Source organism: Toxorhynchites rutilus, chromosome 2, assembly GCF_029784135.1.
Source record: "Toxorhynchites rutilus septentrionalis strain SRP chromosome 2, ASM2978413v1, whole genome shotgun sequence".
NCBI lineage: Eukaryota > Metazoa > Arthropoda > Insecta > Diptera > Culicidae > Toxorhynchites > Toxorhynchites rutilus.
This window is the reverse complement of record NC_073745.1, coordinates 25,268,786-25,290,787: the sequence shown is the minus strand read 5'-3', so window position 1 is coordinate 25,290,787 and position 22,002 is coordinate 25,268,786. Positions and strand designations below refer to the sequence as shown.

The window sequence follows — 22,002 nt, the reverse complement described above, 5'->3', positions numbered from 1 at the left end:
GAATTTCATGCCAACTCGACTGGTCGTTGACAGCACCATCTCTGATAGCAGCGAAACGTTGTTGGTTTAAACACATGGGTCTTTTAAGCTACTTTGCATACATTGCATATTCAAAAAAGAATTAGACTACTTTTTGAAAAGGACCAAACATTTTTTGTTGGTTTTTTACAAAAAATTATGACTCAAAAATTATAATATCTACAAAATTCGGGTCAAAGGATGAAATGTAGGAAATTGTTTAAATTTTTAAAATAGAATACCAAAATTTAAAAAAAAATCTAGCTGAAATTTGGTTTTTCAAGTTTTTCTCGAAAATAAGAGTGGGTTATATATATGATATAACTGCAAGGTTGACGTGGGACTACCGTTATCTTAGTAAGCATTTGTATTATATTGATTAAATTATCGATTGAATGAGAAAAAAAAATCGAATTCAATTGAATTCAATATATCTGCTTTGTAAGTAAAAAGTTTGAACAATTGCCATGAAACATCAGTTAATGCATTGTAATAGATTGAATTCTTCGTTACAAGCAAATTTTATAACCGTCCTTCACGTTTGATGTGATGCCTAAGACTACCAAAATATGTGAATGAAAGAATTTTCAAAAGATCATTGTATTTTACATTTCCCTCTGAAATCAATTGTGATAGACGCGTAGAAATATTTCCTATCAATTGATGCAAACATCTTTCCGATCTATTAAGAAATGTTCGAGTTATAAGCATTCAAAATCTTTCATTTTTTTCCTGCGTGTTCTGTGTTTAGGTTTTAATTTCACCCCCATATAAAGGGTGTGTCACATCAAATTGCATCACGGAAAAAACGCTGTAGAAATTCGCCCAGTAAACCGATCCTTTTGAAAATTTTAGACAGTAAAATAAAAACTATTAAACAACTTTTGGCATTTTCTTTTTATTCATACCGTATACGGGTGAGAGCATACGCCCAAGCCCGTATGCTCTCACCTTCCTCTGTACCCCGTCTATAAGGTTCTGTACAACGTCAGGTTGTTGTTTTTTTTGAACAGAAATCCATTTTCTCTTGAAGTCCGCCTCCGATTCGACAACTTTTGGGTTCTTCCGGAGGACCTGCTTCATAATCGCCCAATATTTCTCTATTGGGCGAAGCTCCGGCGCGTTGGGCGGGTTCATTTCCTTTGGCACGAAGGTGACCCCGTTGGCTTCGTACCACTCCAACACGTCCTTTGAATAGTGGCACGAAGCGAGATCCGGCCAGAAGATGGTCGGGCCCTCGTGCTGCTTCAATAGTGGTAGTAAGCGCTTCTGTAGGCACTCCTTAAGGTAAACCTGCCCGTTTACCGTGTCGGTCATCACGAAGGGGGCGCTCCGCTTTCCGCAAGAGCAGATCGCTTGCCACACCATGTACTTTTTGGCAAACTTGGATAGTTTCTGCTTGCGAATCTCCTCCGGAACGCTGAATTTGTCCTCTGCGGAGAAGAACAACAGGCCCGGCAGCTGACGAAAGTCCGCTCTGACGTAGGTTTCGTCGTCCATTACCAGGCAATGCGGCTTCGTCAGCATTTCGGTGTACAGCTTCCGGGCTCGCGTCTTCCCCACCATGTTTTGCCTTTCGTCGCGGTTAGGAGCCTTCTGAACCTTGTTTGTACGCAGGCCCTCCCGTTGCTTGGTCCGCTGGACGAATGAACTTGACAAATTCAGCTTATTGGCGACATCCCGGACCGAACTTCTCGGATCACGTCTAAACTGCTTAACTACGCGCTTGTGATCTTTTTCACTGACGGAGCATCCATTTTTGCCGTTCTTCACCTTCCGGTCGATGGTTAGGTTCTCGAAGTATCGTTTTAGTACTCTGCTGACCGTGGATTGGACGATTCCCAGCATCTTACCGATGTCCCGATGTGACAACTCCGGATTCTCGAAATGAGTGCGCAGGATTAATTCACGACGCTCTTTTTCGTTCGACGACATTTTTCTAGATTTACGAAAAATTGACAGTGAAGCATGGCCAACGTGATCTATACACTCTTATCTGATTATAAGCGAAAGCTGAAGGTATAATTCCTAAATATTAAATTTCTACAGCGTTTTTTCCGTGATGCAATTTGATGTGACACACCCTTTACTCCGGTCCCACGTCAAAATTACGACAAATTATTATTTTGTTTAAAGTCAAGATAGCGATATAGTGTTTTTGACAAAGTTTTAGATCTTATTAAAATATGAACTTTCCTCGAAGACGTAAACTTTCTATTTTTAATAGTTTCTGGAATATAGAACATTTTTGTATGGAGACCCCTGAAAAAAAATATAATATTACTCGTAACATTTTTGTGTGTAAATTCTCGCGTTTGACATGTTCTTGACATGGTTTTGAATACAGAAAAAGTTAGCAGAACATGTAAATCGCAATAATTTATACATACAAATGTTACGAATTAAACATTAATAGTAATTTTTCAAAGAATAACATTAAAAAGTTGATGTTCGAAAATTTTTTCCTGTAAAAGTGCCCATCTTCCGGTGTATGAGTTACTTGTTATGGGCTATTCATATCTATTTTTTCTGAATTTTAAAAAAACATGTTTTCGAGAAAAATAAATTTTAATTTTCAAAATAATTTTTGTTGGTTAAAGAATAAAATGTAGGGAATTATTCATGTTTTCATAAAAAAATATCAAGCAAAATTTTGAAAAAAAATCATGAGATTTTTTAAAAAAAAATTTGCTTGATATTTTTTTATGAAAACATGGATAATTCATATTATTCATATATATATATATAATATACATATTATTCTTTAACCAACATTTTGTAGATCTTATAGTTTTTAAAGTTAGATTTTTCGAAAAAAAAACTCAAAATTTCTCACACAAAATCTATCAGACCTACAAAATTTTAGTCAGTGAATGAAATGTAGGAAATTATTGATGTTTTCATTAGAAAATATCAAGTAAATTTTTGAAAAAAAATCCATTGAAAAAAAAAAATTAAATTAAAATTAATTTTCCTAGAAAACATGTTTCTTGAAATTCAGAAAAAAATCGATATGAATATACCTTACATTTTCCATCAAGCCACCCATATATTGGAAGATGAGAGAAAAAGTTTTTTGAACAACAAATTTTTGATGTTTTTCTTTGAAAAATTACTAAAATGTTTAATTAGTAACATTTGTATTTATAAACTATCGTGATTTACATGCTCTGCTAATTTTTTTCAGAAACATGTAAAGAACATGTCAAAGCGAAAATTTACACACAAAAATGTTACGAATAAAACATTATTTTTTTCAGGTGTCTCCATACAAAAATGCCCTATATTCCAGAAACTATAAATGATAGAAAGTTGACGTCTTCGACAAAAGTTCATATTTTAATAAGATCTAAAACTTTGTCAAATACACTATATCGCTATCTTGTCTATTACTAAATTGGGATTACAGGTCGGACTCGATTATATATAATCGCAATTTCACTTTCAACGTTAATTTTCGAATCCAATACATAATCGAATCACAAAAAAGCTATATTTCTATTAATGTTTGACATTCATACAGGGTGGGCCATTTAAAGTGGAAGCATCTGGCAACCCCATAACTTTTGACAGAGATGTCAGATTAACAAATGTCATACCGCGTTGGAAGCGTCATTTCAGTACAATTTTGACCATGGAACAATACACACCTAAACAACGCGCTGAAATTGTTCAGCTGTACATGTAAACGTGCGTGGAAAAATTAAAAGTAAAGTTAAAACATCGCCTGGAGACAACACTATACGTCGATTATATGCCAAATTTATATCGTCTGGTAGTGTTGGTAATGCCAGTCATCTGTCCAGACAACGACCAAGACGTTTCGACGAGAATATTGATGCCGTTCGAGCCAGTGTTGCAGAGACTCCATCGACATCAGGTCGCCATCGTTCGCAAGAGTTAGGCATCTTTTTATTGCCATTTGTTCGTGAAAATGAATTGGACAATTACTGGTTCCAACAGGACGGCGCTACATGCCATACAGCGGCTGCCATGACCAAATTATTGCGCGAAATGTTCCCCGGAAGATTAATATCGAAAAACGGCGATTATGACTGGCCACCGAGATCACCTGATTTGACGCCTTCTGACTTTTTTTTTATGGGGATATTTAAAATCCAAGGTATACACTGGTAAACCAAGGACCCTGGCTGCGCTGAAAGACAATATCCGACAAGAAATTGCTGCCATATCGGCCGAAACATTGGGCAAAGTGATGGAAAATGCCGAAAAAAGGGCACATTTTGCGGTCAAGGCCAGAGGCGGTCATTTACGAGATATCATAATCAAAAAGTAGTTAGATAATCAAAAAGTAGTTAGAACAAATCTCCTTGGACCAAAATAAATGAATTTAAAAAAAAAATTAAAATTCCACTTCTTTACTTTGCTATTGCAAAAACAAATCCTTCCACTTTAAATGGACACCCTGTACATTAAAGAAAAAAATATTTTATCGAGACTCGATTATGTATAGGATTTGAAAATAATTGTTGAAAAAAAATGATCGGCTATATATAATCGAGTCCGCCCTGTAGTTGTAATTTTTTCAAAGAAAACATGACAAATTTGTTGTTAGAAACACTTTTTCCCTGTAAAAGTGCCCATCTTTCGATGTATGGACGACTTGTTGGAAATTGTAAGGGCTATTCATATTTTTTTTTTGAAAATTTTAATAAAATACATTTTTGAGAAAAATGGATTTGAATTTTTTAAATAATTTATTTTCAGCAAGTTTTTTTTCAAAAAGATTTTGGTATTTTTTTAATGATTGATGAATGATTTCATTGGTATGAAACATTGCTTGACCCCTAAAACATCCACATGCCAAAATTGGCTCCATTTGCTTGATTGGTTTTCGAGTTATGAAGAAGTTTGTGTTTCATTTGTATGGGAGCCCTCCCTATTGATGCCAAATATCTTCGAATTATATGAAACATTTCATTTTGTCAAGATTAACTTGTCGGCACTCGGTCGTTTCTCCGTCTGAAAAATCGACTTACGACAAAAACATTTTTAGATAGCAGAAAATCTCGACGTTAGATGCAATCTTAAAATTTTTGGCATCGAAATTTTTTAAACCCCGATTTCAAGTACTTCCCCCTTGGGTGATTTTTCGGTTTTCAAAAAACTCAAACTTTGACGGCTGTGCGACACTAGTGAATGAAGTCCGATTGAGCTGAAATTTTGCATAGGGTAATTTTTCGTGAGAGTCAACATTTTTGAGAAAGACCTGTTCGAAAATTCGAAGGTTGCTTCTTTCCCATACATCTATTGGCACTCTAATATAGATCTTTGAATATTTTCGTATCGCAATATCACATCACACACCTGTATATGCTGCGCAAGTGGATGGCTCGACCGGGGCTTGTGATCCAGCTCGAACAGTGCCGACTGCAGCTTATATCTTGCTCCCTCCAGATACGTCAGCATTGATCTTATCTGCAAGAGAAACACACAAAAAACTCTCAGAACAGACCTTCCCATATGTTGTTGGAAAACATTTACGTGGTACAGCTTATCCGCTATGTTTTGGTTGCCCTCCACATTCGTTTCGAAGCTTTGCGAGAAACCCTTCAGGCTGTTCCTTGATCTCCGCTCCCGGTCCAGGTCCTGGCGGATGAGCTGCAGCAGTTTGACCAGCGATTGCTTCCGCCGTTCGCGGTTCATCGCGAGCGTCGTGTGTTCGGAGTAGAAATCGGGCAGCAGCTGTTCGCTCGGTCCCTCGGTTGCCCTCCGGATGGTCTTCAGCACGTCCAGGTCCTTCTGGACGTTGCAGAGCTGCACCTGGGGCCCCAACCGGTCGACGATCTTCGACAGCAGTGGGTTCATTTCGTACGCAAGCCGAAGATAGCTGGAGACGTAGTTTTTGAAGTGGCTCAACCGTTGGTTTTCGAGTGCCTGCAGCATCGAGGATCCCCGCAGTACGGACATCTCCCAGTCGACGCGGGCACGTTCGGCACGGATGCAGAGGGTGTAGTACTCGACGTCGGCCTTCTTGACCGAATCCTCGGCCTTTTTTCGTTTCGTTTCCAGCTTCGAGCTGTCCTTCTCCGACGATTTGGATTCCTTATCGATGCTTTTGTGGAGCAAACCTAGAGAGGGGGACCGTTGGAGTCTGGGGAAAAGATGGTTTGAAAGTTGTAATTAGGGTTGAGTAGAATATTCTGCGGTTTCATAACTCTAGCGTGCACTTTTCGTTGGGTGTGATAATACATTAAATTGAGCTACATGCTACAATACGGGTTTCTCAAAATTCTAGCTTGTTTTTTTTTTGAAAAGGTAGTAGTCCCGGTTTACCTTTGGCTTTTGATATACTTTGTATAAAATGGTCTGAGAGTCAGTCGTCGAGAGCTCCGTCTTTTTATAGTGCTGGCAAACTTCCGTCCTTTTTGGGACAGGCTCCGATTTTGTCTGTATGTAAAGTGAGTACATTGTGGGTTACAAGAATTGTTAAATTTATTTGTGCTGACATTTCAACTAGGTGTTGATCCGGAAAATAATTCCAGGAATATTGCGTTTCCAGGGATATTGGAATATTTCCAAATTTTTGATCATTGATATTATTTATATTGAGTTCATGCAAAAAAAACCTTTGTACATTTCGAATCGGTAAAAACATTTAACCGTGTTCATTAGAGTGCCAATGAAAATGGTCATCTCGAATTTTCAAAGCGAACTTGATTAAAAATGTTGATTCCCACGAAAAACTACCCTATGCAAATTATTAGTTCAATCGGACTTCATTTTCTGGTGTCGCACAGCGGGCAATGTTTTTTGAAACCCAAAAAATCACCCAAGGGGGGAGTTCCAGAGCGTCGATTTTTGACAAAAAATTTTTATTCGAGATGACAGTAGATCTCGACGTTTGATGCTATTTGAAGATATTTGGCATCACATTTTTTTTTTCGAAAACTCCAATTTCCTTTACTCCCCCTGGGCGATTTTTTGGTTTTTAAAAAACTCAAACTTTGACCGCTGTGCGACACTAGTAAATAAAGCCCGATTGGGCTGATACTTTGCATAGGGTAGTTTTTCGTGGGAATCAACATTTTTAATCAAGTTCGCTATGAAAATTCGAGGGTCACTTTTTTTCCATACATCCATTGGCACTCCGGTGCTCGCATATACCTCCCGCCGCCACGTGTAAATTATTTGAGAATTTCATACATACATTCGCGAAATATATTGTCGGTCGCATTGTATTGAAATACATTTGGGATTTTATTCCGTCGAATGGTTGAAGTCTATTTCAGCATAATCACATCACTAATTGCGGTGAATCCTGATTTTCACCTCTTCTTTCAACAATTATCCATTCTATGTCATCGGAATCAGAAAGTGAGTGAGAGTGCTCTGCATCGATCGAAACCAGATGTAGCCAGAAGCAGAATCAGATTGTATTTGAGACAAAGCTTCTCACATGCTTATTTTGAAATAAGTCTTAATCAGTCAAGTAACATTAGGCCGAGCATGATGAGATATTGAGGCCTGGTTTTTTGATCGCATACCCTAGTGGTTGTTCAGTCAATGGTCGCTTTCAACGAAACAACTGTTATCTACAAGGTGTTCAATAAGTGTTCGAATACACTTTAAAAATGTGTTAAAAAATCAAAATACAGTTTATTCGTCAACTTTTATTGATTTTTTAATTTATTCATTTTTCATTGTTCGCGACCAAAGCGCGAATGTTGACATGCGTTTCGAATTTCATTGAAATTCATCTCTATCCTTATCCCCATCCATACCACTCCCTCCCATTCAAAATGAAATGTGTGGTGTAAACACAAATACAAACAGCATAAAATGAAACGCAGACAAACAAATATGTGCGTACAGAAGATACCTATCAATATTTTTCGATTCCGTTTCCGACATTCAAATTTGTAGCATCGCGTAATAAATTCCATGTTCAGATGCTCCAAAGGGATTTCAACCGTCGGAATATGGCGCCTTCGTCGTGCGAGGTAAACAAACAACAAATGGCAGCTTGTCGAAACCGTGCGCGTCGGTTAGCTATATATGAGGCAAAGCTGACACCAATATCTATACACAGAACGCACATGGTTCGCACCTACACGACGATGAAAAGTTGTATTCGAACTTATTGAACACCCTATACTACGGCCTTCACACAAAACTTCAAACGAGTTTTCCTCGAAACTAGTTTTTTCAAACTGGCATAATGTAAATGATTTTGGTTTGTCCAGACGAAAATATGATCAAGATTTACCCACTTTTTTGAATGCTCTAATTCAGCGATCCTGTGTCAAATAAGGTCTAGGTTGTCTTGTAAGGTTGTATTTTCCATGATTTACAGTAGTTTTAATAGTATACTAGCTGACCCGGCAAACTTAGTCCCGCCCAAAATTTATTTTTCGTTATAACATTCACGTTTTTTTACTAAGCGTTTATCCGTTACATGGAATAAATGTTTGATACACAAAATATGATAGAATGGAGACGGCCCTAAATCGGACAATTCCTTTCCCGAGTTTTGCTCTTATCAACACATTCGGTGATCCATTTTTATTTATACATATAGAAGAAGATATACGAGTGCGTTTTATCAAACTATCAGCCCCCTCTCCTTCAGAGAGAGGGGAGGAGTATCTATCTAACATAGGAACGTTTCGTGTCCCCTAGAACTTTCACATGCCGAATTCGACTCCATTTGCTTGATTAATTCTCTAGTAATGCAGAAATGTGTGTTTCATTTGTATGGTAGTCCCCCTTAGAGAGCAGGGTGGAGTGTCTTACCACCGTAAACTAATTATTGCAGGAGTATCTGACCACCATAGAAACATTCATTGCATCCAAAAACACATCCACATGCCAAATTTGGTTTAGCTTGCTTGTTTAATTCTCGATTGATGCAGAAATTTGTGTTTCATTTGTATGGCAGCCCCAAAACCACCTAGAGAGGGGGTGAGGGGGGGATGTGTCTGACCACATTAGAATCATTAATTGCACCCTAAAACCTCCACATGCACAATGTTTTTTCTATATATATATATATATATATATATATATATATATATATATATATATATATATATATATATATATATATATATATATATATATATATATATATATATATATATATATATATATATATATATATATATATATATATATATATATATATATATTCACGACGATGAAAAGTTGTATTCGAACTAATTCACATTAGTCAATAAAAATTAAAATATAATATGTGTATGGAAATATGAATATGAAATCATTACCTATTTGTTGACATGAGACTACGTCTTTCTTCAACTGTACCAAATCAAAAAAAAAACAGGTCACGTTTTTCTATGAAATAGTTTTACCGTTAATATTTATTTTAGCTCCGAACGGGATTTGATGGTTTGCATTCCAAACAAATCGGAAATTTATACTGTACGGTTCCTCAACCCATAAATTATTTAAAATAAGAAAAAATGAAGAATACACATTTTCCTATCGTGTTCTCGTGATGTAAACTTTCGGGAGTCAATACCTCTTTGTCAGTTGTACAAAGTATCACTCAGATAAAATAGAAAGATAAAATGTGTATGTATGTACCTCCGTTTCTATTGAACTAGGTTTTCACCACAGAATGCATCTTCAGAACGAGCAAGAAGCAAGCATAGTGCAGAGCAGAATCAAAGCAGAAGAGTATTGCAGAGCAGAGTCAAAGCAGAAGAGTGTTGGTGATTTTATGCGTTATCAGATAGATAACGGTAGTGGAGGACAAATACTCAATCGCCTAGACCCACACTGTGTGTAGTACGAGAAAAATATCGCGATGCATACTGAGTGCGTGTATTGCTCTCGCGAAAACATGAATGAATTATCCGGCTTGAGCTGTGTCTACAAAACAACGCAAACTCATCGGTCCGTTTCAGGGCCTTACAAACTTTCGACTAAAGAGTTATTTTAGGAATTTCGATGCATTCTAAAAATCTATTTTATATTTATTACTGGCTGAAGGAAGCTTCTGTGAATTCTGGAGTTTGTTTGGATTTTGTTTATGCAATGTCAAGTTTATTCATTATAAAAAAGTGTTATTATACATTTACATTTATATAAAATTCTAAGGCTGCAGTATCTTTTAGTCCATTTGTTTCATTGACGAATTCAACATAATTGGTGAAGGTTCTCATTAATTTAATTCGTTTGTGCTGAAAAAAAAAAATTAATAACGACTCATACAAAATCAAAATTTCAAAATTAAAGTTTGATTTCTATTGTGCTAGGTTATTTCTAACAAAATACGGACGAACAATTATAAGAACGGCATAATATGAATGATATGTCCTACATAACATCCCACTCTTTTTATACTTGGTTTGACATGTCCCTCAACTGTACGAAAGAGTGCGTGACCTGCTCAAAAGAACTGGTTCACTTAACGGTTGGTCGCTGAACGGTTCATTAAAGCGAACCGCTTTGCCCACCTCTATGCTGCATAGTGGATTCTTTTATTTATTTTTTTTTACAAAATATATATTTTATAAGGGCACATGTGGCGTTAGCCTGACGGGGCCGGGAGTCCAATATTTTGACAATTTTTGTCTTACAACTATGTTAGTAATATGTAACCGATTACTCGCGGTTGGCTCGAGGTTAGTATTACAAAGATTCTCATAATTGGGATGTTGCAGTCTCCAGTACTATGTATGTGTGGCCGACACGGGATACTTCCTATTGGGGTGCAACTGACCATTGATCAGTGACGCCCCCCTAGTCTGTACCCTATATCAATCGTGGTGCATCTCTCTTGACTCGAGGAATCCAGGGTAGAATGGTCACTGGGCGGTACAATCTTTAGCTCGTGTAGAGTTGTCATGAGCGGTACAACCTTAGGCTCTTGTTGAATGATCAGTGGCCTGCACAACCTTCGACCTGTGTATCTGTAAAGATACACATACTCTATTGCCGCGACTAAATAATAGTTTATCGATTGGATAGGAGGGATATGATACAGGGATACAACGGAGGAAACATTATTAAACGTTGACATCGGCGTTTCTGAGGAACAGGTATAGATGAAGCAGAAGATCAGGATCACGACTACCTAAGATATCCCGACGGGGATATCCGATTGTCTGCATAGTGCCCTCAATGCTCTAGAGAGCTGAGAGCGAGCAGCATGGAACCGGATACACGACCAGACAACATGCTCGATGTCGTGGTAGCCATCGCCAATATCACAAAGATTGTTTGCTGCGAACCCAATGCGATAAAGATGCGCGAATAGGTTGTAGTGATTGGACATAAGCCGAGATATCACGCGAATGAAATCACGACCTACATTCAATCCCTTGAACCATGCACTCGTCGAGACCTTAGGGATAATCGTGAGTAACCAACGACCGAACTCATCTTCACTCCACGAGCGTGTGCCGACGAGGAATGTGGAAAAATTCATTATAAACAATTTGCCTTTCAAAAAGTGTGCCTTCTGATGCGCCCACCTTAGCTAGCGAGTCCGCTTTCTCATTCCTCGGAATCGAGCAATGAGAGGGGACCCATGCTAAGGTAATCTTGAATAATTTTTCGACAAAAACACTCAAGAGATGTTTTATTCTTGTTAGGAAATAAGATCAGCGTTTATCAACTTTCATTGAGCGGATTGCCTCTATTGAGCTGAGACTGTCTGAAAAAATAAAATAATGGTCGATGGGCAGTGTTTCAATGATCCCTAGAGCATAGTATATCGCACCCAGTTCAGCGACATATACGGAACAAGGATCTTTGAGTTTGAAAGAGGCACTGGAATTTTCATTGAAGATGCCGAAACCAGTGGACCCGTTTATGTATGAACCGTTAGTAAAGAACATTTTATCAGATCTAACTTTCCCATATTCTGCCGAAAATATCTCCGGAATATAATCGGAGCCTAGATGATCTGGGATTCCATGGATCTTTTGTCGCATGGACAGATCAAAATTGACAGAGTAATTGCGAATGCGATGATTGCGCCGGCTAGTGACCATTCTATCCTGGATTCCTCGAGAAGACGCACCACGCTAGATATGGGGTACAGACTAGGGGGGCGTTGCTGATTTATGGTCAGCTGCATCCCAATAGGAAGTATCCCGTGTCGGGCACAGGTACAGATCATTGAAGACAGCAACATCACAATTACGAAAACACTTGTAATACTAACCTCGAGCCAACCGCGAGTAATCGGTTACATATTACTAACATAGTTATAAGGCAAACATTGTCAAAATATTGAACTCCCGGCCCCGTCAGGTTGACGCCATATGAGCCTTGATAAAAATATATATTTTGGATAAAAAAAAAATACACCCAGGTATTTGAAAACCATAGAGTGTTGGATCGTTTTGCCGGATAGTTGAAGCTGGAAATGGGCGAGTTCGTGCTTCCTAGAAAAAACGACCATTTCAGTTTTCTCCGTAGAGAATTCGATACCCAGCTTGAGGGCCCACGTGAACAGATTGTTCAGGGTATCTTGCAACGACTTTTGCAGAACGACGGGATTAGTACCCGTGATGGAAATAACTCCATCGTCTGCAAGTTGTCTCAAAGTGCAATCTCTAGTTAGACAATCATCTATATCATTGACGTAAAAACTGTACAAGAGGGGGCTTAGGCAGGAGCCTTGTGGTAGGCCCATAAAACTATAACGAGAAGATTTCGAGCTGCCATGAGAGAAAGTCATGTGCTTTTCTGACAGTAAATTGTACAAGAAATTATTCAGAATTGGTGAAAGTCCACGATTATGAAGCTTCTCTGAGAGAATTTCCATGGAAACTGAATCAAATTCCCCTTTTGATATCCAGGAAAATAGAAGCCATTTGTACTTTACGAGCAAATGCAATTTGAATTTCAGAAGATAGCAGCGCGAGACAATCATTCGTCCCTTTACCCCGGCGGAAGCCAAACTGCGTATTTGACAGCAAATTGTTCGTTTCGACCCATTTGTCCAAACGAAGTAGAATCATTTTCTCTAACAATTTACGAATACAGGATAACATTGCAATCGGCCTATACGAGTTGTGATCGCAAGCCGGCTTGTTGGGTTTCCGTATGGCTATCACTCTCACTTGTCTCCAGTCATGCGGGACAACATTCAGTTCCAGAAACTTGTTGAATAAGTTCAGCAAACGCTGTTTTGCCAAGTCGGGAAGATTCTTCGACAAGTTGAATTTAATCTTGTCCGACCCCGGAGCTGAATTGTTACATGAGAGAAGTGCAATTGAGAATTCCACCATTGAAAAATTCTCATAATCGCTTTGAAGCGGTATATCGCGCACGATGTGTTGTGCAGGGACGGAATCGGGGCAAACCTTCCTTGCAAATTTTAAAATCCAACGGTCAGAGTATTCCTCACTTTCATTTGTATGGTTCCAGCCACGCATTCTCCTAGCCGTATTCCAAAGAGTGCTCATAGCGGTCTCCCTTGACAATCCATTGACGAACTTTCGCCAATATCCACGCTTTTTTGCTTTAATCACACCTTTTAGTTTGGCTTCTAGAGCTTGGTACTTTCGAACCCATTCCACTAGTCCAGTTTACCGGAATTTTTTGAAGGCGGATGATTTTTCAAGGTAGACCTTTGAACACTCCTTGTCCCACCAAAGTGATGGAGGACGACGTCGGAAAGTGGTAGCAGGAACACGTTTCTTTTGAGCTTGAAGTGCGCTTTCGTAAATCAAACTCGATATAAAGTTATACTATTCGAGTGGAGGAAGTTCATTCATTGAAACAAGTGCTTCAGATATTATTTCTGCAAATTTTCTCCAGTCAATATTTTTTGTGAGGTCATACGCAATATTTTTGAGAGATGTAATACTACTAAGAGGTACTGAAAAACTAATCGGACATTCAATAAGTTCAGTGTTTTAGTTTGGCGCTAGAGTGCGAATAATCAACAGAACACGATAATTGAGATTTAATTTGTCGATGTGATCAAATTTGCTTTTTGTTGCTTTGCACTCCTAAGTACAAGCATTCGTTCATTGATCCACGTCAGTGCTACCAAATGTTTAATTTCTATAATGTTTGTTCTCGCCGCCAATAACTTCGTAGTCCTACGCAAATGCGGTCATTCCTCTAATTTTTGACGTAGAACTACGTCTTTCATTAAGGGTGTCAAATCAGAAAACAGGTCACGTTTTTATGAAATAAAGTTAACGTTAATAACTATTTTCGCCGCGAACGGATTTTGGCGATTTACATACTAAACGAATCGGAAATTGCGTAAGATTTGTTTAATATGCCATACAATAGAATCCCCTGGTTAGTAAATGGTTAAAATTCATGAAAACTTTAAGTGTTTCTATTTTCCCATACATTTGTTCTGTCCATTTGAGTGCTTTCCCGAACAGAGATATCAATAACGAGCAACTTATCGACGACCAACGGAGGGGAAATCGTAGGATTTAAAGTCTCCGTGAACAAAGGAAAAGATGAAGAATGAAGGGGAATACTTGCCTAGAGTATAAACAGTGGATCTCGCTGAAGTAAACTTTCATTCGGCATCGGACTGTTGAGTAATCCAGTTCACTTTACTTTCGCTGCGCTTCGATCTAAGATTGGACCCCACCAGTGGTAATCCAACTTGGAAATCGTCGTTTGATTTTTCTGTTCGTTTTTCGCGTTATTCGTATCGTATGTTCTTTCCGCATCATAAATTGGACGTTTCGCGTAGTGTGCGATGAGCAAGAAGAAGAGGTAGGCAGTCTCGAGCCTTGCAAAAAACGAACGCATTGCCAGGGGCAATAAAATTTCGAGGTAAGCATCATCTAATGATGCACGCGGTGTTGGTGCAGTGAAAAGCGCTCGCACTGAACCAAGCCTTCGCAAATGTGACACCGCACCGAACAACAGCGAAGTAGGCGATTTCGGCGCGTCGGTCGAAAATGTAAACGCCGTTACCCAGGCAGCAACCAAAATCAAGCTTCCCCCGCTGGTGGTGAAGGCGGTCGCTCTTGACAAAATCATCAGCGAATTCGCATCGATGGGTGTTACAGCAGAGTACTAGCTGTGTGGCATAATTCAGTCTTTTTCCAAGCAAGTAACATTGTTTATTTTCCGTCTTCATAAGGGCTTCGTTGGTGCCTTTGAGAATGCATCAATGCATTAAACTGACGTTATGGCGAAGCAGACTTTAAGGTTGTGCACCAAAAAATTATTTGGGAATACCAAGCATCTTGAATGTCTTACTGGAATGTTATAAGTTATTTGAGTTCGCGTGCCAGTCGCAAAACTGCCTTCAACTAGGATTGCATTTGCGCTAATATTGATCATAATGAAGAATTGCTACTATTTTCGAGGTTGTTATCAACAAAAAGAGTTTATTTCTCTTGTTTAATCATCAAGAAAGTAAATGTTCTGGAATTTTGTATGTCATTAGGTTTTGCTTGCCAGTAGCAAAACTTCCTCCACTAAGGGTGACAGCTGCGCTTCTCTTGAGCATGAGAAAGTAATGCAACTCTTTTCGAGGTCAGTAATATTAACTGAAGCGTTTCTTTTGAGAATAGCGCAAAATGATGAGAAATGTTTATATTGCTAGTAGTTTTAAGCCACCAATGTATGGCTCTGTACGGCTCTGAACGCTTGTTTGGCGCTTGGTTTACGCTTAGACGATATCTAGAGGTGCGATTCCTTTGAGGCAATACTAAATAACATGTAGCATGATATTTGATGCTTGCAAGTGTTGTCATTGTTGTTGTTTACATGCGATGCCAAAGATATATTGATGTAGTTTTGAGATATGGAATAATGGTGCTGGTGCAACATGTATATAATCGACTGTAGCCGAGTCTATGTCAATTTCGAAAAAGGCCACCGGAATAGCCTTCAAGGTAAATTTTCAATGCATTGACATGAAATAAATTGCGACATACGATTGTTTTGCGAGGGCAAGAATGAATCATCAATCAATTATCGTCAACTGATTCTACAATGAAAAAATCATTTCAGAGATTATTCTACTAAGCAGTTGTTTCTAAAATTTCACAGCATTATAGAATAATATCCGAAGCTATAAACAAGCGACTTATATTAAATAACAGCGTAGTTCTACGTCAATAATGCGGTCGTATCTTGGACACAACCTCCTATAATTTTTTTTCCTTAAATTTCGTTTCTTTCTAAAATAATAGTCGAAATTGGTACAATATCCAGTGACACATGAAACTCTCATAAACCCAAAACTGTTTGGCTTGATTTGTCATTTTGTAATAAGAACTGATGCCGCTAATTATTCGGCTACGTAAGTTCGTTACCTTATTTTTGCTACCCATAATATATTACTTTTGACGTGATGAACATTTTCAAAAGTTATTGATCTTTTTCTCTTTTCAAAATAATATGCAGACAAGAAAATGAAACAACTGAAATAGTACGATTGAACTTACTTCACATCCAGCATCGCATCCTGGAGCTTTTCGTTCTCCCGGGCGGCAGCGTGCGAACCCTTCTTCGCCTTCAGCTCGGCGGCCCTCCACTCGGCCAGTATCCTGGCCGACTTGTCCACGTTGTTCTCGATCGCTTTGCGGGCCTTATGCTGATTCTCCAGTACCGTTTTCAACGGTTTCACCAGCTCGTCGGCCAACGAGTTCGAAAACTGCCGGTGGATTTCGCCGCGGCTTTCGATCTCGGTCGAGACCGCTCGCCACGAGTCGGCAATCGTTCCGGGCAGATCACGACAGGCTTTGTTCAGTTTGGTGGCTATCTTGGAGAGTGACTTCGCGTAGATCTGCTCGATCTCCATTCGCTCGTGCAGGATTGTGATGAGATCTTTGCCAAAGTCGCCGCCCTGCTTGACGAACCGACGGATCTCCTCGAAGCCATTCTGGCCCTGCGAAATGAACGAGAGAAAGAAACGGAAAAACATCGTATTAATCAAACACGTCTCCAACGGTGGATTGGGGGTATAATTTGCCCGCCTTCACGTGTGTGTCACACCCAGCTCTCAAGTTCAATAACACGCTGGAAGGCAGTCATTTGTGACAAACGGAGAACCGTCAATCGGATGTCTCACATTTCAATCTATGCTGATTCGAACCTATGTTTTACGGCAGCAACGTTACACACCTCTTGTGATCAGCAACAAACAGTTTATTTACATATGCTCATCGCTGCAATCAGCTACCGTGTCGAAGAATCACAGAAGCATAGTTTCATGCCCAGGTGAGCCTAACCACTGTTGTTTGTTATTTCGTTTCGAAGCCCAACAACAGCTGTCGATGATAATCACTTCGACAAAGAAAGCATTATAGTTATTAAACCTTAATTGCAACCCCGTCGTGTTTATATGTAATTTGCTTGATATGAGTAGCTTGCAAGAATATTATTGAAACAACCCAGTGTTGCATAATTGTATCATACCGCTGCCAAGACAGGTCACGATGTTGGGTTCACTCGCTGCAAAAAAAAGGGTTCTTATCACGCGAAAGAAAGCGTTTGTTGACACAATTTACAACCATAATAGTCACGATTAAGTCGTTCGCACCTTCATCATCATTCATCCGTACCGACGGCGCTGCAGTAATTTACTTGCACCTCCGGGCTCGGGGCTGATTGGAAGTTGTTGCCTGTCGCGGGGCTGTTAAGAGTGGGATCCGGTAGCCCGGAGTGGGATTTGCGGTGGGCGAACATGTTATCCCCGGAGTTTTCTCCTCTCGTGTGGTTCGCGAAATTGTAACTGAAGGAAAATTATAATTTATGACGGCGAATGCCAGCGAACACAACAAATTACCCTTGGGTTTTGACGGAACAGACTCGCGCCTTGCAGGAAGTCCAAAAAATCAATTTAAACTGGCTACTGAATACTGACTGCTTTGACAGCCACAGCGACAAGTTGTATGTAATGAAATTTATTATCAATTTAGAGAAAGGTAAATGGAAAAATCTCCCCTCCCCTCAAACGCGACTCGGTTCCATCTAATGAAGCTCCCGCAATGATGACTCTAACCACACGGTCCGAAACCGGTTCAACGTTGAGTTGGTGACTCTAATTAATGCGGCTGCTGGAAAATTGAAAGGAAAAATCCAATAATCGGCTCAAAGTGCACCAGATGGATGGGGTTTGCCACCGCCGCCGCAACCAGCTGTCGATAGGACAGCAATGCGCCCGGACAGGTTCGGTAAGAAAGTCCATAAATGTTAGGAAAATGGTTTACAATAGCTGTCGTTGGAGGTATCGCCACCAACTGTCGCCGACACTGTGGCACTGTGGTTTGCACCGTTTGTAGAAGTTGTGACTTGAAAATGATGAGGCTTCGAGGCTTCGATACCAGCACCCAAACTGGTTGCCTGATTGCGGAAAAGGAAATAATGGAATCGCTTTCGGATTTAATAAGTTTTCCCCTTGTTTATTGATTTATTTTTATTGGGCCCCCGGACCGTCACTCGACAATAAAGCATTTTGTCTGCGATTTGAACATGGACACTATATTGAAGTAGACACGGATCGGTCGGTTGTGGGCCATTTGTGGATTCGCAATGTGTCCCCAAATTAAGTTGAAACTATTCTCTACTACTACCAATTATAGTAGCCTCTGGTACTTTTTCTTCATTTTTACATTTCTTGATAACATTGAGTCAGTATAAACAATTTAGACATATTTGCGCTATCAATAATTGAACGCGTTAAGTGTTTTTATTGATTTTATTTAGCCTGACCTGTTTGTATGTTTGTATGGTTGTTCCACTTAAAAAAAATTTGACTCCCTTCTTGTTGACCGATTGATCTGAAACTTGGGACACATTTTCATCTCTGCTGTCATTGTTAAACTACGTATTCATTGATCTTGAAAATCCAAGATCCCATCAATATGAGCATCAAATAAAAAGGCTTGGCTAGTAGAATACAATAGAGAAAAAAAATCCGAATCCAAGAAGGCCACAGCTACAAAATGGGCAATTATTTTTTTTCATGCAAATCCCGCAAAAAGGTAAAGATTGTACTCGAAAAAACTTTTGAGTATAACTTTTTACAACTTTATAAATTTTCATTGCATGTGTAAAAAAAAAATGAGTGGGTTATATCTATGATATAACCGCAAGGTTCACGTGGAACTACCTTAGCTTAGCAAGCATTCGTTTGTATTGATTAAATTCTTGATTGAAAGAAACAGTTTCCAAATTCAATTGAGTTCAATATATTTGCTCTGTGAGTGAAAAAAATGAACAAATGCCGTGTAAAGTCAATTCATTTATTGTGATTGATTGTTCTTCGTTACAAGTAAATTTAATGACGGACCTTTTACGTTTGATATGATGACTAGAACAAAATATATGTACGGAAGAATTATCAAACGTTTGATGAACCAGCCTAAGGCTGAAAATCTTCCCAATAAAGACAAAAAAAAAATTATCAAACGATTATTTTATTTTACATTTCCCTCTGAAGTTTACATCCCAAAAGTGTACATACTTCTCGAATCTCGAATTTGCTTGAAACTGGGAAGTTCATTCGCTTCTAGTGGCTGCACGATTTTCCCAGGTTCCTAAGTTTAGAAGATCATGTTAGGACAGACATATTCCACTCTGCACAAAGGCAAGCGAGGACAAAAGTACTCGCAGTTTGCATTTATTTGCAGAGCCGATTTCCCCAGAAACCTCGGTTTTGAAGTCTGTGTTAGGGAAACACATTTCAATCGGAACAAAAATACCCCCGATTTGTATGAATTCGCAATGCCGATTTCCCCACGCTTCATGGATTTGAAGTCTGTGTTAGGGAAACACATTCCAGTCGGAACAAAAATACCCCCGACTTGCATGAATTTGAAATACCGATTTCTCCAGGCGCCTTGGTTTAGAAATCTCTATTAGGGAACACATTTCGGTGGGAACAAAAGCTCCCCCTACTTTCATGTGTTCTTTTTCTTCTTTTCTTTAAGAGGGTTTAAACTTTTCAGTTTACTCGCCTCTAGGCTCTTTCGTGTGTTTGCAATGCCGATTTCGCTGCTTGGTTTTAAAGTCTGTGTTAGGGAACATTTTTCGATGAGAACAAAAGTCCCCCTACTTTCATGTATTTGCAATACCGATTTCCCCAAGGCTGCTTGGTTTTGATGGCTGTGTTAGGGAAACCGTAAATCGGGCCAATCAAAACGATGCAGTTAGGGCTTTTAGATAACGCCTAATATTTTACAGTTATTCAATTGTTTATCTAATGAAAAACAACATTTTGTTAGTTGCGATAGATGCGTAGAAATATTCCCTATCAAGTGATGCAAACATCTCTCCTATCCAGTACGAAATGTTCGAGCTATAAGCATTCGAAATCTTTCATTTTTTCCTGCATGTTCTGTGTTTAGGTTTTCATTTTACCCTCCATATATTCCGGTTAGACGTAGTCCCACGTCAAAATTGATGAAATTTTGTTTAGAGTGTAATGTTTACATGTGCAAAATTTCGTCATAATATGTCAAGTGGTTATCGAGATGGCTCCCAAGCAAGAAGTGCGTCGACAAAAAAATAAGGGTGCGGTCGTGGAAAATCCAGGCGAAACAGTTGGGAATCGATCATTCGACCGTATCCCGTGTGGTAAAATCGTTCGAGGTGACCCAGGCGACCCAGCGGCGAGCTAGCAGTAGAAGAGAAGCGAAAATGATCGATCAAGCGTAATCCGTAAATTAAAAATTTGGGACGTGACCCAGAAAGACATTTCTTCGGATTGTTTCGCTCAGAAGACAATGAAGCGGGCCGGACTCCATGTCTTCATCTTCGGTGGCCGAATTTCGCACCAGGAAGCTGCACCACGAGTGTTTTTTTTATCCCATCTGTTTATGTTATTACACTCATTTATCACTTCAGCTGTAACAGAGCGGATTTTATTCGTGTACATTTTTTATTTTATCCATAATGTTGTGAATTACACGGTAGCCATTTAGCCGTAAGAGTATTCCTATCTTATCGATGAACATGTGGTAAATAACACAATGTCGACTTTTTGTGGCGTGAGAGTATTCCTATTGTTCGAATGTTCACAGTTGGACCGTACACTGTGGGACACAGTTGATATGAAGCTTCCATTGTTTTGTTATTAATAGTACCAATTACCGATGCAGCAAATGTGAGTGGTAAGAGGCTGAAATTACCGTCACATGATGATTGTTGCGAGGACATAGTAGGTAGAATAACATACAAAGATAGTCAATTGAGGACCCTGAGTTTTGAGTTCATGATCGTTCGCTTGGTAGCGGACTGGAACCAATTAGGTTACGAAGACCCCCTCCCGCGAGTGATTGGTGCAGCCGCGTAATGGACGATGAGACGCACATTAAAGCGAACACCAAGCTGATCCCCAGTCTGGAGCTTTTCGTCGGCAAATCCCACCAGGATGTTCCGGAAGAAGAAGATCGACAAATTTGCCAAAAAGTACTTGGTGTGGAAGGGCGATTTGTGGGTGTGGCAAATTCAGCAAGTCGTACATAACGACAAGCATCATCAACGGCCAAATAGTTGAAGAAAAATTCTTCAGAAGCGCTTGCTACCCTTCGTCCATTCCCACGAAGGTGACACTCTGTTTTGGCCGGTTCTGGTATCGTGTCATTACGCGAAACCGGTAATGAAGTGGTACAAAGCCAACGATGTTCGTTTTGTGCCGAAGAAGACAAATTCGTCAACCTCGCCAGAAATTTGTCCAATAGAAAAATTCTGGGCGGTTATGAAGGGCAAGCTCTGGAAAACAGAGAAGGATTTGAAGAAAGAGTGGCTGAAAGTGTGTAAGGAAGACGCCGCAAATGTTGCACAGAATTTGATGGGTAGCGTTAGGTCCTAAGTGCGGACATTTAGCCTGGAAGAGAATGTTGAATAAGCCAACTCTGCATAAACATAGCTAATAACGTAGAGATAGTCGAGCGCTCACGAGCCGGTTCGTTAGAAAGAGCGTACGATCCACAGTTCTTTAAAAATGAGCCGCGGCTCTCAAATGAACGGCTCTTGAATGAACGTTCATTTAAGGGCCGTTCATTTCAGAACCACGGTTCTAAAAATTGTAAGGGGTTGTAT

At 39.4% G+C, this 22,002-nt stretch overlaps 1 protein-coding gene across 7 annotated transcripts in view; it reads right to left on the bottom strand.

Moving 5' to 3' along the window:
- LOC129771779 (uncharacterized) overlaps positions 1 to 22,002 on the bottom strand; it is a 111,010-nt gene that overhangs the window by 4,113 nt on the left and 84,895 nt on the right. For 6 of the 7 annotated variants that reach the window (XM_055775807.1, XM_055775806.1, XM_055775803.1 and 3 more), the window contains exons 3-6: positions 16,401 to 16,843; positions 6,316 to 6,429; positions 5,524 to 6,133; positions 5,347 to 5,457 (exon numbers count right to left, since the gene is read on the bottom strand). In XM_055775807.1, the coding sequence (XP_055631782.1) occupies positions 5,347 to 5,457; positions 5,524 to 6,133; positions 6,316 to 6,429; positions 16,401 to 16,843 (1,278 nt within the window). The remainder of the gene's footprint in view (positions 1 to 5,346; positions 5,458 to 5,523; positions 6,134 to 6,315; positions 6,430 to 16,400; positions 16,844 to 22,002) is intronic. The other variant, XM_055775809.1, reaches the window with a different exon arrangement.